This window comes from Pituophis catenifer, unplaced genomic scaffold, assembly GCF_029215685.1.
Source record: "Pituophis catenifer annectens isolate HBS135680 unplaced genomic scaffold, rPitCat1.0.hap2 SCAF_1, whole genome shotgun sequence".
NCBI classification, from domain to species: domain Eukaryota; kingdom Metazoa; phylum Chordata; class Lepidosauria; order Squamata; family Colubridae; genus Pituophis; species Pituophis catenifer.
The window spans coordinates 314,823,251-314,839,768 of NW_027256881.1; the positions used below are offsets into that span (position 1 = coordinate 314,823,251).

The 16,518-nt window shown below is 42.4% G+C and overlaps 1 protein-coding gene across 1 annotated transcript; it reads right to left on the reverse strand.

Annotated features, from left to right (window-relative positions):
• Positions 1–1,858: 1,858 nt before the first annotated feature.
• On the reverse strand, positions 1,859–16,292 carry CKB (creatine kinase B). Its single transcript, XM_070931572.1, has 8 exons — positions 16,226–16,292; positions 14,163–14,376; positions 11,927–12,081; positions 10,240–10,372; positions 8,444–8,615; positions 6,449–6,572; positions 4,446–4,635; positions 1,859–2,253 (listed from the first exon to the last, which is right to left on the reverse strand). The coding sequence occupies exons 2-8, from the start codon at positions 14,353–14,355 to the stop codon at positions 2,075–2,077; spliced, it is 1,146 nt and encodes a 381-aa protein (XP_070787673.1). The 5' UTR covers positions 14,356–14,376; positions 16,226–16,292; the 3' UTR covers positions 1,859–2,074.
• Between the last annotated feature and the right edge of the window lie 226 nt (positions 16,293–16,518).

Consider the following 16,518-nt stretch of genomic DNA (forward strand, 5'->3'; position numbering starts at 1 on the left):
AGCTATAGATATGCTTATGTAATACATCCACAGTGAGATAGGCAGCAAATACAAATGTAACAAATTTTCATATAATCATTTAGTAAAGTGGTTGCACGAGTTTAGGCCTTGCCCCCTTCTCAGCTCAACAAATATGAAGTTTGTGCAACATCTGAATCTATCTCCAGAAAGTATTTTGGAAAATGCAGGAGTACAAAAAAAGCATCTGCTTTAAGGAATGCAGACATGAGCTATTTCTCCTCTTCCTCTCCCCCTCTATAATGGGACTGGTCACCACTGAGTAAAAGAATATTGGATAAACGTGGTATACATTTATTTTATTTATTTATTTTATTTTATTCATATTTATATGCTGCCCTTCTCCCGAAGGACTCGGGGCGGCTTACAACAATAAAACAACAAAACAATAAATTAATGCTAAAATAATCCAATTAAAATCCCCAACAGTTAAAACTAAAAACTGCCAGCAGATCAGGAGATTTGCTGAAAAATGTCTTCAGGCCACCGCGGAAAGAGCGGAGGTCGGAGGCTGTCCGGAGCTCAGTGGGTAATTCATTCCAGAGGGTCGGTGCGGCCACAGAGAACGCCCTCATCCTGGGCGCCACCAGCTGACATTGTCTGGCCGATGGCACCCGGAGCAAAGCAGCCCTATGTGAACGCACTGGGTGGTGGGAGGCCGGTAGAAGGTGATCCTGCAAGTACCCCGGGCCCATGCCATGTAGGGCTTTATAGGTAAGTACCAGCACCTTGAAGCGGATCCGAAGGACCACCGGCAACCAGTGCAGCTCGCGCAGGAGAGGTGTAATACGGGAGTAATGGGAGGCTCCCATAACAGCCCATGCAGCCGCATTCTGGACCAGTTGGAGCCTCCGGGTGCACCACAAGGGCAGCCCCATGTAGAGGGCATTGCAGTAGCCCAGGCGAGAGATGACGAGAGCATGAGTGACTGTACGGAAGGCAACCCCATCTAGGAAAGGTCGCAACTGGCGCACCAGGCGAACCTGTGCAAAAGCCCCCCTGCTCATGGCCGTCAGATGGTCAACTAAGGATAGCCGCGAATCCAGGAGGATGCCAAGATTGCGAGCCCTTTCCGAGGGAGTAAGCAACTCCCCTCCCATCAAAAGCGATGGGGATGCTAGATCAAGGGATGCCGGGATCCACAGCCACTCCGTCTTGGAGGGGTTGAGTCTGAGCCTGTTCCTGCCCATCCAGACCTGCACCGCCTCCAGGCACTTAGACATCACGGAAAGGGCATTCCTGGGTTGGTCTGGGGTGGAGATGTAAAGATCAGCGTACTGGTGATACCTCACCCCGAAACTACGAATGATCTCACCCAGCGACATACATGATGTCCATCCTAGGGGGTGGGGGGGTGGAAAGCAATAGGGAAAATAGTTGTGTTTTTAAAAGACCTACCTTTGGTAGCTGCTTGAACTTGTCTAAAGGACAAGCGACAGGCCTTATAGTGAGAAACCTTCCACTGAGAACCCTTCTATAATGAATATTTTCTGATTGGAAATAAGACCAAAACAGCAACTCACGAAGAAATACCACAGATGTTTTCGTGATCCTAAGATTATCCTGCAGAATTCTTAAGATATACAGGCTGACTAGGCAATTCTGGGAGTTAAGTCCACACATCTTAAAGCTGTCAAGTTTAAAAAAAAAAAAAAAGCTATCGCTATAGACATTGGCCCACTCATGGCGGTCAGTTGACGTAACGCTTAGTCTGTGCTGCTTCTGAGAATCTTCCTTTAAGCTCTTGCAGCTTTAAGGCAGCTGTAAGAGTGTAGCTTTAGCTACCTTTTATCATTCTTTTTTAACCCAATAACAAAATCAAGATACTTTTCAGGCCAAATGATTTTTTTTTATTTCAGTTTCTCAGTGATATTTCAGCCATCAAAAAAATAAACTCTAACACATGTGGATGGAAGACTTTCTACAATGTTACTAAGTGGGGAAAAAATCTCTTGTGACTCCATGATTTTGATCGGAGCGTCATCTTATTTTTGTGTGTATAATTCATCCAATAAGTTAGGAAGAAGCATGAGGAGCTAGAACATTAAAGTGCTTTTCATTTCTGAGCTGGGATCATATCATTAATGCACTGGCCCTTTTCAAGGCGTTTCTCCATTTCAATCAGCAGCTTTACTCCGTCCACTACCATCTGCACCAGCTCGACTTCAGAGAAACCCAGACGGTCAGCATTGGAGATATCAAATACTCCCCCCACAGCCGCTGTGTCCACACCACCTAAAACAAACCAAAACAGAAGTTAGGAACCCAAATTAAATGTTCTATGACAGGGGTCTCCAACCTTGGCAACTTTAAGACTTGTGGACTTCAACTCCCAGAATTCCTGGGAGTTGAAGTCCACAAGTCTTAGTTGCCAAGGTTGGAGACCCCTGCTCTACAATACCATGAATATACTGTTAAGTTGGGATCAGAATTCAAATTCAAATAATTACAGTATACACACATACACATTTCATTCCAGCATGTTTGAACAGCGCTCCTTTACAAACATCCAGTCAGCATATTTATCTTAAAAATTCTGCAAGATTGTCTTAAGATCACAAAATGAGGATTAAATCCAATTAAATTGCTTATCTAGGATGTGCCTCCTTTCAAACGGCTTCTAGTAAGGAAAAGCAACATGTAGTCCCTAAATTCCAGAAGTGAATTGTGCATGTGAACTATCGGACACTATGGGAGTCGTATCATTTGGGCCATGCCTTTGAAATATCCGACATCAAAACTAAGCTGCCTTAGAATAGACCTCGCCTCCACAACAGCGATCTTGGAAAGTCAACCTTTATGTTTTTTCAGTAGACTCTACTTGCCAGATAGGGTCATTCCTGCTATGAGGCAGAATGCAACACTAAATTGAGTCACGTTCTTTTTTTCCTGTATTCTCACAATCTACCACCAGCAGCGCTGTTTCACTCTGCCTAAAGTATTTGGTTCTCCATAGCAGTTCTGCAGTCCAGTCCTAAACAGCTGCCCTTCATGCGTCACTGGAGTGATTTCTCAGAATGTTGGACACCGTGAAAAAAAAACCACGGAGGCTGCCTGAACATGTAGCCGACATAGCTACCTCGCAACATGGCATAAAGTCTGGTTGCCTGGGGGACTATTTACCTTTGATACCACTGCTTAGTATCTGCCTGGCTAATTTAATCTGACTGGGGTGGCCTGTATTATAGATTCCTTCAATTAAACCGTTTCAGTATGCTAGAAGCTTCGGAGCACCACTTGCCCTGCAGAATAAGGTTGCTCCCCGAGATCTGGATGGCTCTCGCTCTACTAGTGTTTCAATTCTAACCCTGCCTGTTCTTCCAGGCCTTTGGGAAGAGCGGGTGAAACCCCCTGGACTCTTTCTTTCCATTCCAGTCAGGTTCTGTCATCTTTTTATCTTTTCTTTCTTATTTTTGTTTTTAACTGTTTTAGTGTTTATCTGTAAGCCACCAAGAGTCATTGGGAGTAGACTCTTGACCAGGGGTCTCCAACCTTGGCAACTTTAAGACTTGTGGACTTCAACTCCTAGAATTCTTTGCTGACTGAGGAACTCAGCTTTGCTGGCTGAGGAACTCTGGGACTTGAAGTTCACAAGTCTTAAAGTTGCCAAGGTTGGAGACTCCTGCTCTTGACAAACTAGATATAGAGAGATAGTGATAAACAGATCCTGCTCAGAATGATGCCTAACTAGTGCGAACAGCAATGCTGTTACTGCTGTCTCAGGAAGGCAAAAAAATTGTCTTCCTGTCTTAAGTGGGGATTCATTTCCATGGACTTGGAGAGCACATTTCTTTGGGCAGCTACATTACCAAATATATTGGGGCTACAGAATCCCCAGAATTCTTGGCCAACATATCAAAATTCTTGTTGTAAAAATCTGCCTAATGTCTGCTAAGATTTCAAAATTGAGGGCTGTCGGAATGAGATTCTAAGACAATCTGTGCTTAACTATTAATATCTTGGCTCGGCTGAATAAGTATCAGTCAGATGGCATTTGCCAACTGGAGGAGCAGAAATATTTCTTAAATACAGAGGTATGACATTTTTCAAAATTAGGGATGTCACCCAAAGCCAAACTCTCAAAGTTAGAGAGAAAGAAACTGATTATAACTCAAAGTGATGCCAGGATTTTGCACTTTGTAGCTTTTACATGGGAAAAAAGTATTCCCTGCATACAAAAGCAAGATTGAAAGAGAATATTTATCTTTTAAAAATCTGCATCAAAGGCTCATTTGTTTGTACTATGACCTTCCCCCAGCCATTTTGTTTAAACTTTTTGTTACGTTTTAAAATGCCTCTCAGAAGTTGTTTAAATGGGTTTTATTGTATGTTTATCATTCATCATAATCTGGCCCATGAGTCCTGGACAAAATGGTTCACTGATTTCAATCAAATAAAACAAGCACCACCCATGCTTCCTTTCTCACCTGTACCACGTTTCTGCAGCCTAAGCCTTTTGAGGATATCTCCAAATTTCTCATGTTTGCTAAGATTCGGCAATTTAACATGAACTCCACCCCGGAGACCTGTGCCAAGGTTGGATGGGCAAGTCAAGATGTATCCCAGATGGGAATTCCACATATATTCATAGTTTTGGGCTTTGAAGAGTGATTCAAGCTAGAGAGAAATACATATAGTTATAAAGAGCTTCTTCATTTCACAAGTTGAAGAAAACTGAAGAGATCTTTCATCGTCAACAACACAACTTAAAGATATCTGCAGATTCCAACATTAAATAATGTCAGCCCTGAAGCTGGTCTGATTGAGGCCATTTTGAGACTTCAGCACTGACACACTGTAGAAGAGGGACAGGGAGGGGGGAATAGAGATAGTTGGGGTTTGTAGTCAAAACAAAATACTTTCTCTTGGGAACCAAGGACATTCCTGCAGGTGCTCAGGAGGAGGAGACTGGAGTCACCTAGCCGTATCCTGATTGGACCATGTGACTGATTGTTTAGAGAAAGTGAAAAACTTTTATTTTTAATTAGGTGAAACCCATGGGAATAGTCAAGAGTCTGTTTTCACCAGCCTGTGCCAATATGACATATCCAATAAACTTATTCTTTGAGGAATTCAGGAGTTTTGTTTGTTACGAGTATGTTACTTGGAACCCTGACAAACTATGGCCATCACATTTATATGAGATTAGACAAGAATCCATGTAAAAATAATTGAATCTTTGGCATTGTCATGCAACAATCAGTGGCTCAGCAGTGGGATTGTCATGATCATATAAAAGATTGTTTTATAGGATGAAGGTAATTTAGTTCTTTCAGTTCTCAAACATAAAAGTGGAAGGAGAGATAAAGCCTGCACCATACAGTAAGAGCAAGACATGCAGCAAGGTTCTTCGTGAAAAATAGGTCTCCCACTCTGCATTTCTCCAAAGTAGAACCTCAACTTGATGAAAAGCAATACTATTGGCATAGGATGGCCCAAATCAAGGTCTCCGGCTTAAATGAAGACCTCAAATCTTTGGTGAAACCTACAGAGTGGATTCAAAGACTGCCATCAAAATGTAATCACTTTAATATGCCATATATAGTATATGTATGGGAAGTAAATTATATCACTTTGTTTCTGAATTTAAATAATCAAAAGTACTACTTCCCCTCCTTTCTCTCTGTCCATTTGCTGAAATGCAGTTCCCAGTATATCACTAGAAAGTAAGCAGAGCCCCCCCCACACACACAAAGCAAATACAATATAGAGTTTCTTGTTTTATCCTTAATAGATGGCTAGAGCTAATACACTTTCATCTTAAATGAATGAAAGATGAAATTTTGATTCTGTGATTCACTAATTGCTATTTCTTTACTGTTTAGAAACATATTACCATTTTAGGCAACCTAATGTGCCCAGAGAATTTAGGAAGTTACTGTATAGATTACAAATAATTAAAGAGACTTCCCCCAACTTCAACTATGGTGGCATACCACAGCATAGACACCATTATGTTAGAAAAAGCAATGGCCAAACCTTATTATAAACTATGCTGGGACTGGAGACATGCTGCGACTGGCCCTCTCTGCTCTTAGAAACTCATTTCTGAATTTGCATATAACTATCTGTTAGTACAAGACAGGCTACTGAGTTACAGAATGGCTTAAATCTGCAAGTCTTTCAAGATTTCTGGCCAGAGACATAAGGGAATATATACATTATACATCACTATTATTTGACCTCTGTTCCTTCAATAAACAGGGAGAGTGATATCCAAGAAGTCTCCATGGCAGGAAGGATCTGTATTTGTATTTTCAAGATCACTGTACCGCTACTTCTGCCTAAACAGATAATTTGAAACACATCCTGATATGTTTGTCCTAAAGTCTGTACTGTATTTAAATCAGCACTTTGAGTTGGATATTGTAGAGAAGGCTGCACCAACTTAGATCCCTGGGCAAAGTCCACGTGCCTCCATTATATTTACCTGGGTTAGCCCAGAACAGAAGCGAGCAAAAACTTCTTTCATATTTCCACCCTTTTGCATGGAAATAATTCTAAGGTGATCTTCCTCATTGATCCACACAAGGAAAGTCTTACTGTCATTATGCCTAAGAAGACAAAAATGAGTAAGTTCCACACTCCTTTATGTCAAACATAGAATAAACATATATAAGTTTACATACCAAAAAAGCTTCCAAAGCTTCTATAACTTTTAACTACTTGCAATCCCTTCTTTCCCCACCCAACATCAGCCACCTGCTTGCTGGAAGGGAAGCCAATTTCAAATACTTCCTGCTAGATTCTCACTAGGGATCTCAATGGGGAAGCTAGCAGGAATTCAGAAGTCACTCCTGCTCCCACTGCATTTTTGCCCACCCTTGGATTATTCTGTTTCTCTGAAAGGTAAGAAAATATGTCTGAAACGCTAATTCAATCGACTAGGCACAGGTTGCCTAGTAGATTAACAAAATATACTAAACACTTCCAAGCTTGTAACTATAAATGGGAAATCTGCACTCACTACAATTATGCATTTGTTCAGAAATGGGTATATCAATAGTGAGCAATAGCAATAGCACTTAGACTTTACAGCTCTAAGCGGTTTAGAATCAGCATATTGCTCCCAACAATCTGAGCCCTCATTTTACCGACCTCAGAAGGATGGAAGGCTGAGTCAACCTTGAGCAGGTGAGAATCGAACCCCTGACAGTCGGCAGAATTAGCCTGCAATACTCCATTCTAACCACTGTGCCACCATGGCTCCTTGAAATGTTATACTGCCCAAGAATAGTTAGTCATCAATCAATTCTTTCATCAGAATATAAAACCAATTCATTAGGAGTTAATGAATACATGCAACAAATGAAGGCATATGTTAACTGGGAATGAAACAACTGATGTCTAAGTATGAAATGTGGTATCTACATTGATAAAGGTGTGCATTAATGTAGGAATCCATAGCCTGTTGATATTTGCATGTAATGTTCCAAGGAATAGAGACAATAGGAAAAACCAGCTATGAATTATGGAAAAAACTCTATATTTTTAATTCATGTGATCCAGGAAGAAAAAAATATTCTTCTAGGTGACCTGGATGGATGAGTAGGAAAATATATATAAGAAAAATGATTGCTGCAAAAAATGAGGGATGAGAGACATATGTGTAAAGGATATGGAGAGCACAAATATTTATTTGCAAATGTAACCAAAGACAGCAAGATAAATTAAATGAAGTAAATTAAAATATCAATATATGAGAATCAATAGGTGCTGAATTATTTGAATTTAATACAAAATGAATGATTGGCCTGAAAAAAAATATGGTGAGGGAATGAATGAAACCTGAACTGGAAAACAAACATGAGAAGAAAGAATGAACAGGTTAGGGTAAAGAACCTGAAAAAAGTCATGGTTGGATAGAATAAATGAGGTCTTGAGAAAGCAACAGGTAAGAAGTTAAGAACAAAAGGTTCTTTAAAGCGTGAAAGGATTGTTTACAAGGGCAGAAAGGAAAGAAGAGAAATAATTAATGATGTTAATATAAGCTAGCTTTAATTATGTTTCTTTATATCATTCATGCCTTTAACTTCTTTGGTTAACACCAAGTTATTGTGACAAGTATTATTTTGCACTGCAGGGATTTTTAATTAATTTAAAAAAAAAATTCATCAGAAAAAAGTATGGGTCAGGAGAGAGAATCCAAGTTAATTCTACAGAACTACGGGATCTTATCAGGTAACATGAGCTGCATCTTACGTTAAAAGAGCTTCTGTCTTCCAGCAAGTCTCTAATATTAAATTACACATGTTGCTGATCAACTCACTGACCAGTTTCACACGTAGTTGGAATCCACAATATTGTGAAGCCACCTTTATTGAATAAGCCACAACTGGATGGCTATAAGAATTTACAAATCGCAATATCAAGGTTAAATGAACGGCTCAATGTTCAAGACGCAACTTTGCCTGGCAATACTCACCAGATGCCCCTTCCATCAGGCCAGTCACGGGCCATTCCAGAAGCCAAGAGCAAAGGGGAAACTGGTTTATCGAAAAGGAAGTGATCATCAATGAGCTGCTGCTGTTCGGCGTCTGTCATATTCTTCAAAGCATAGTACTTCCCACTGAAGTCCCCTTCCAGGCTGGCCAAAGCTGAAGGAAGAATAGGGAGGCTTGTAGCATTGAGATTGTTTTAAATGAGTTATTTAATAGAATATGCATTTTCTGGCCTACCATTCATTAATGCCAAGACAGCAAAAAAGGGTAGTTTCGGCTTGACATGCTAACTTTTAACAATTTTCTAGCAGAGCAAGGCACTGGGCTGTTTTCCAGAGTCTTGAGGCAGGAATGGGTAGAAGAATGCACCCTTCACTCAATGTAGCTGCTTTTTAGCTGCTCCATTAATTAACATGCAGTTATTTGATACGCATGAAGTAGTATTTATTTTCAGGAACATCTTCCAGCAGGGTTATCTGCAAAACACACTCATGTCAAGATGGTGGCTGCAACAATGTGTTTAAAGCTCCCCACATGAGAACACTTAAAAAACAGAGAGGAGCTGTAACTGTAGTTACTCTGTTTCCCTTGCATTTACTTGAATAAATACAAGTAAATGCAAGGGAAACAGAGTAACTACAGTTCAATTTTCTGCTGCAGGCAAGACTTTTTCAAAGGTGCATTCAGCTACAGCAGTGGTGGGTTGCCCCCGGTTCGGTCTAGTTCTATAGAATCGGTAGTAAAACCAGCGGGAGGCTCCGCCCATCTGCCACCCATCATCATGGGTGATCTGCGCATGCGCAGAAGCTTTTGCACATGCTCCCGTTGCAAACCGGTAGTAAAGGTAAGTAGAACCCACCCCTGAGCTACAGGTATGGTACATCTTTCTAGCTGACACAAAGGAGTTTAATATGAAACAGCCGAGAGATAGTTCAATCATACTCACCAAGTGTCTTATTAAACAAAACAGTCCTCAATTTATGACAATTGAGACCAAAATCTTGGTTGTTGAGCGAGGCAGTTAAGTGAGATAGCATGTGACTGTTCACATGACTGCTTTGCTCAATGACTGCAATCCCAACACTCATGGTTGTGATTGTTAAGTGATTGCACAGGTCATTAGGTAGATAGGATCCCAGGTAAGGAGTGTGGGGTGCTTGTGGGGGGGAAATAGGGAAGTCCTGGGAGGTTCTGCTCAGGAGCTGAAAATCCTCCCTGCCCATATCCAAACAGGATTTTCAACCCAAGTAGAGAGAGACTTACATGTGTTTCTGCACTGGGCCTTCCTCCCTCATCTAGGGTATCTCATGCTTCTTATTTTACCATGCACTCTGCTTAGTTTTCAGCTCCATCTTGTCTCTGACTGAAAAATCTGCCTACCAAAGCAGTTCAGCTCCCCTTCATGCACAGAAGAGAATTCATTCAGTGGTATGCGAAAAAGGGGCTAAAATCTATAGGATTTTAGCTCCGTTTCTGCACCCCATTAAAGGAGTTCAGCTCCTCGGGAGGCAGCTATTTCAGCCAGCCCCTAAAGCTAGGAGTCCTCTCAGCAGGAGTGGTGATGCAACATTTTGTGATGTCCAGATGTGCTTTATGGGCCATAAAGCACCCTTTCAGAGGCCATAATTCCAAATCATTGTCAACAGTTATAAGTTAAGGACTACCAATAATGCAAAAGGCATGGGTAGTTCTACCCTATTATATATCTATTTGTTCTTTTTGATTATCAGACCAATTCTACTTGTTTTGGGATTTATACAAAAGCAATGCTGAATTTTACCTTCCACAGAAAGTTTTTCAATTGCACGTCTCTCTCCTCTGCTACAGTGGGGGGGCAGACAGAAGCCACGAATGCTCCTACCAGTTCGGACACGTGAACTCAGAACATAGTTGGGGTCCAAATCATCACCACCCTATAAAAAGAAAGAGCTTCATTATAGTAGTAAGAGATCCAATAGCAAATTCCATCTAGACTTACTCTGTAAATGAATGGCAAACTCAGAGTTACATTGGACACATATTTAAATGCAAGTGATATTAAATCTGTATTTTCATTTAAATTTTATCAAGAGAGAAGCAACCTGGAATTAAGTATATATTTCCTAACAGTGAGAACAGTTAACCAGTGGAAGAGCTTGCTTTCAGAAGTTGTGGATGTCTTATCACTGGAGGTTTTTAAGTAAAGACTGGACTGTCATTTGTCTGAAATGATATAGGGTCTCCTGCTTGAGCCGGAGGTTGGACTAGAAGACCTCCAAGGTCCCTTCCAGCTCTATTCTGATTGATTTATTGACTTGGCTGTACAAATTGCAGCCAGTACCCAGTTCCCAACTGCTTCTACTTCAACCTTTTACAGCCAGCCTTGCTGATAAACAACGCCATTCCATAATTTTCCTAGCAGATGTATTAAGCAAGGTCAGGACTTATGCTGAAAGAAGCATTTTAAACCAACTCTTGTCATTCCTATAGATAAAGGAAGTGTGAGATATTGTCTTGGAGAGAAAAGCCCATTTTTAGGGGGCATCTCCATTCTGGAAATGGGATACTGGCAATCAAGGGTTTAACTTTAGAGCCAAAAATATGCCATTCTTCTGCTGCAGGGGCTTGAAAACAGGTAAAGTTTCAATTTGCTTCATTATTATTAGTCCTTTACCTGTCCTTGAATTGAGTCTAATACATGGAAGGAAATCAGAGCATCAATGCATTAATCTCTCCAATATAAAGATGACTTTCTTCCATGAACAGGCAAGCTCAGCTCACTAGCCATTTTTTATATTGACAGACATAGTGATAGAATACTTTTCAATCCTACATGTCATAATAGAAGTGATTTATCCATCTCCACTGCTAAGGCATAAAGGACTGAACAAGTCAATTTATCATGTTGTTTGTTGCCCAAAGGATTCTAAATGAATGTTCAGATGTACAAACATTCTCTCCTGAAGAATATGATCTTTCTACACATGAGAAAGAAACCTAATAGTGAGGCCTAAGCCAATCCTAAACATACCTGTGCCATTTCTATTACAACTCTTCAGCAACAGGAATCTATTAAAATTTTGAACCTGGCAACATAGATTGCAGCCTTCGTAAATGTCACTCAGTAAACATATTCCATTGCTGCAGAAATAATTCTAGGTTAAGGAAGCTACCAATGGGTAGTTTTTAACATGCCCTACCAGGTATGAATAAGAAGGTACAGCATCAAAAGAATAAATTAGCAATCTGTTAACATTTGCCAATAAAGGAGAATATTTGTAGCTCAGAGTTGAAATGAGAGGTCCCTGGTGCTCTCTGAGCTTTCTTGCAGACATTTCACTACCATAACTAGGTACATCATCAGTGCTGATGTTTTGGCCACCACTGATGATGTTACCTAGTTAGGGTAATGGAACATCTGCAAGAAAGCTCAGAGAGAACCAAGGAGCCCTCGTAAATACTTCCTTCTTTTTAAAAGACTTCTCTACCTCCAGGTTATCAGCATTCAAGTCAGTCTTATGTTGATCCGTAGGTTTGTAGCCTCCATGTCGATCTTCAATAACTGGGTCAAAGAGTTCACAGAATGTGTCATACGAGTCCTCATCACCAGCTACGCATCCTACTGTCTTAATGAAGGGATGGCCTATAGGAATTAACAAGCCAGAAGAGCTTTGGTTTCAAAGTTCCATTCTAGCATTTGGCATTTCCAAACACATTAGATTTTGCATGTCGTTAGCTTTATAAGTATAGAGACATTTTTGATACAATTGAACAGAGTTCTCTGTTCAATTAGACTTTGTAGTTTGCTCATAGGTTTGTGTGAATGTAGCACACTTAAAACTCTCTCCCTCTCTCTACTTACTTTCTTTGAAAGTAAAGCTGCTTTGAATATTTGGTTTACCCTGAATGCTCCAGAATTAGGCAAACCTAAAACCTTAGTTTCCGTTAATCTGTATATTTTATTATTATAAAAATACACAGAACTATATATATTTTCTGTGTAGGTATCAAACAGGCAGTCCAAATTCTACAACTGGCACACATTACTCAAACTGAAAACAAAGTGGGGTGGGTTCTTTTTGGCAAAATCCATTCTGCAACACATACTTTTGCAAAATAGAATCACAGGAAAACAAGCACCCACATGGTAGTGAAGGCAACTCCATTTTCTCAATGGAGAACTCTTATTTAGACTTTTAAAGTGAGATTTCAAGCAGGGCTAATTTCTCTAACCTGCCAACCCTCAGTAGTGCAAAACTAACGTTATCCTTAATCTGCTAGCCAATGGTTCCCATGGGCGTTGTAAAGTAATCTGTCTGGAAGGTACCAGATTGAGGAAAACTAATCAATGCCTGAAAAAAAACAATCACCAATCAATTTCATAATAAACCAGATACTTCTCTTCTGGCAATGCCATCCCTTAATGGACCAATTTCTATCAGGCCTACAGGAAAGTTGCCTGATGCTCAGATGCCTAATGCTCAGAAATCACTAAAACTGAATGCAATCGTTATTTATCAAATTTGGATATCATCCATCTCACTCGCATTATCACATAGAGACTAAGCATCTCTGAAGATGTTCACATTTTCATCAGAGATCATTATCAAATTATAATTCATCAGTGACTGATGCCCACAGACTTTTTATAACATTCGTGAGTTTGGTATCCAGTCCACAACAAATGACTACCGAGGTGCCTCCATAAAACTTGCAAATAGGATGTCAAGACTACAGTTGTCTCTGAAATGTAAGACCACAGAGGCTCTATTTATCACTATTGTTTTCATTAACATGTATTCAGCAGTCTATTTCTAGAAGTAGCCCACAGCAGCTATCATGACTATGAGAGACTTCATCACTTAATTCAACCCCCTTGTTAATGGTTAAGAGAAGTTTATGGTGCTCCCTTCATCACATCTAACGGTTTCTAAAGGACTGTTTCCAAGGCATAAAGGGCATAAAAAGCAATTTTAAAAGCTCTATCATATACTACAGTTAACCTCAATTAACCACCATTTCATCTAAATCAGGCTTGTTTCAGCCATTTTGCATTTCCATAGCCACAGTTGATTTCATGCCAGAGCAAAAAGCCTGTATCTGCATTAGCCAAGTTCACCAGCTCAGGGCTTTGGCAGGACTATCAACCCCAGTCCGAATGACATCTTACAAGGAAAAAGACTGTCTCACAATTTCTAGCTCAGATTCAGGGTTAGAACGTCAGCTACATGACTCTTGGGGGAACTTGACTATGGATGGTCTCACTGGAAGGCAGTTTCTAATTATTAAAGTTCAATATTGCTAGAGAGTAACAGGAAAAACGCAGTAATATCCCCACTACTAAGATCTGCTTCTACTTTATTTGCCAAAGAGCAGCTATATTTCTTAATCAGGGTTTCATTTTAAGAACTACAATTGTAAATTATATATCTTTAGAACTAGAGCTTCCTGGGAGGGGAAGGGAGTTTCTCATTCAACATTAATATTTGTGGGGGGGGGGAGGAATCAGCAGAAGGAATCAATAGGTTTGTATTTGTCATAAATAAAGCCATTCTGGTTGCAAGATTCTGCACAAACACTTTGTAAGATTTTTTTAAAAATACGTAATACTCTTGAGGCTGCAAGGAGATTCTCACAGACGGCGTGTTTTGTAAAGCAGCACAGCACTTCCTTGTTAAATGAGGAAGAGAGAGAAATTAAATGAGCAGCCATTTTTTCCTTTACCTGGGTTGTCAACCCCTGTCTGAATACAATCATCCACGGTAAATCCACTAGAAGTCTTTTTATTCCTCAGCTTTGAATATAACTCCAAGGTCAGAACGGAAGCCATGTGATTGTTATGGAGACTTAGATCCGGATACTCATCTTCTGCAGAGTAATTCATCTTGCAAAGATTGTGGCTGTTTGAGAAAGGCATAACTGGCCTGTCTGAAAGGAGCTAAGGGAGGGAGGGGGGAGAAAAAGAAGAGAGGGAAAACATCATTTTGCCTCCTGCAAGGTATTCACTTAGCTTCAATTGTACAGGAAAAGGCTGGTCGGGAGCAAGGTCACCTTGCAGCCTCTCCCTGACCTGCTCAACTCCACGCTTTGTCTGCAGAGCACCTGCAATTGTGGAGGGTTGCCAAATATTACTCAGCTCCTCCCCATACCTCTGTGGCAGGCAGGCAGGCAGGTAGGCTGGGCCAGCGCTAAGAGGCTTGCCCAAGGTCAAGGTGCTCTATCTGTGGCTGAGCAACCAGGAATAAGAAGCCAGCCACCTAACTTCCCCCAGGAGCTCCTAAGGGCTTCTCTAAGAAGGCCTCCCTCCCTTTTCCTTGGGCCCAGAGGTCACCTTCACCTCCAGGAAGCAGACATTTTGCTGCAAGACAGAAAAGAAAGCGAGGGCCCTCCCTGTGGGGGTTTTTTTCTCCCCCAGCCACGGGTTGGTTCCCTTTGGAGAGCAGAGCCCTGCAAAAAGCAAGCCGAAGGAAGCAGCCAGCATCTCCATTCCCTAAGCCTTCCACTTCATCGGGGCTGCCTCGGTTCCGCGCCCCCAGGCACCTCCTCCTCCTCCTCCTCCTCCTCTCTGTTGCAAGAGAAGAGAAGCCGGTTAGGGATGCGCAGCGCTTTGGCACAAACAACCGCAGAAGGAAAGGGCCCGCGGGGCTCTTAGCTACCTACGACTCTCCATCGGATCTCTCTCTCTTCGGGAGAGGCGCTTCGGAAGGAGCAGGTGGCGGCCGCGGCGAAGGGAGGGGGAAGAAAAAAGAAAAGCAGGGAAGGCGGGAGGGAGGCTTTTTTTTTTTTTTAAAGCGGATCACAAAAAGGGCGCTGGCTGAGACGATCGCAGCCGAGTCTCTCTCTCTTCTTCACCCCCCCCCCATCTCTTTCTCTCTCTTCCTGGCTTGCCCAAGCCTCGCTCCGGGAAGGGAGCCGCGAAGGTCTCCTCTGGCAAGAGCAGCCTCGGCTTGAGGCGGGCGAGCTGCAATGCGCGACAGCTCCGGCAAGGCTGACTCACTGGGGAGCAAGGAACCAGGAGGAGGCAGGGAGTTGGGAACCCTGGCTTCCCTCTGTAGCCCCCCTCCCCACACCCGAGACAGGGGAAGGGGACCAGCGCTCTTCCCCTACAGCCCTGCTTTATAAGGACAAGAACCACAAGCGGGCTTCCTTCCCTCCCTCCCTCCCTCCGGTGCACTGCCAAGAAACGGGCTTGCTTTGGGGGGCATCTCATCCTAAGGAGAAGCGGCGACTCGAAAATGAAACGGACCGTCATTACGTAACAAACTCAGATGAGGAATGTGGCTAATTGCTCTGCGCGAAAACCCCAAGGACTCTAGATGCGGAGAGGGGAGGGGGGAGCCGTCCGAGCATCGCGCCCCCAAATTCGAAAGGAGTCGAATTAAAAAAAAAAGGGGGTAAAACCCGAGGAAGCCCCTTGCAAGATCGAAACGTTATCTCCAGCCCGAGCTCTCCTTTGGACACGGCCACATCCTGGACGTGGCGATTCCATCTCTGTCTCTCTCTCGGTCCAGAAAGCAGCTACAATCGTGGCGGCGTGAGACCAGAACCCGAGCCTCCTTTCCTCTCGCCAGGGCGAGATGCTGGCTTTAAAAGAAACGCCAGTTCGCAGAAAGAGAGAGAGAGAGAGGGCGAAAAAAAAAACAAAACCCTGGTCTTTCGTGCCTTAAAAAATGCCTTTTTCCTCGGAAAAGCAGGAGACGCCGCAGAGCCGGGCGTCCAGCTCGCCAACACGGCGACTTCAAGCTCTAATCCGAAGCCCGAAGGCACCGCTTGCCCTGCGCACTTACCGAGACTTTCAGAGGAGCTGCGAAAGGAAAGCGCTCTCAGCCTCTTGCAAGCTCCGCCAGAAAGACCTGCCTGAAATGAAGCCTTTCCCTCCACCTTCCCATCCCTTTTATATACACCCTCAGCCGGCTGCTTATTGGCTGGTATTTATATTCCATTCATTCCATTGGAGATTTGCTTCCAGGGTGGGGAAGACTTCTCGCCTTGCTTGATAGCTAGCTCTGGTCCCCCCACTTTGCTGTGGGGCCTCCTTGTTAGATGCCCGGCCCGTGGAGCGGAGTCTCAGACAGCCGCA

Coding starts and splice junctions, on each gene's coding strand:
- CKB (XM_070931572.1), bottom strand. CDS start 14,355: ATGCCTTTCTCAAACAGCCACAATCTTTGCAAGATGAATTACTCTGCA. Junction 8,616..10,239: donor TGAAAAACTTTCTGTGGAAG/GTAAAATTCAGC, acceptor TTCTTCCTTCAG/CTTTGGCCAGCCTGGAAGGG. Junction 6,573..8,443: donor CCTGATGGAAGGGGCATCTG/GTGAGTATTGCC, acceptor TTGTCTTCTTAG/GCATAATGACAGTAAGACTT.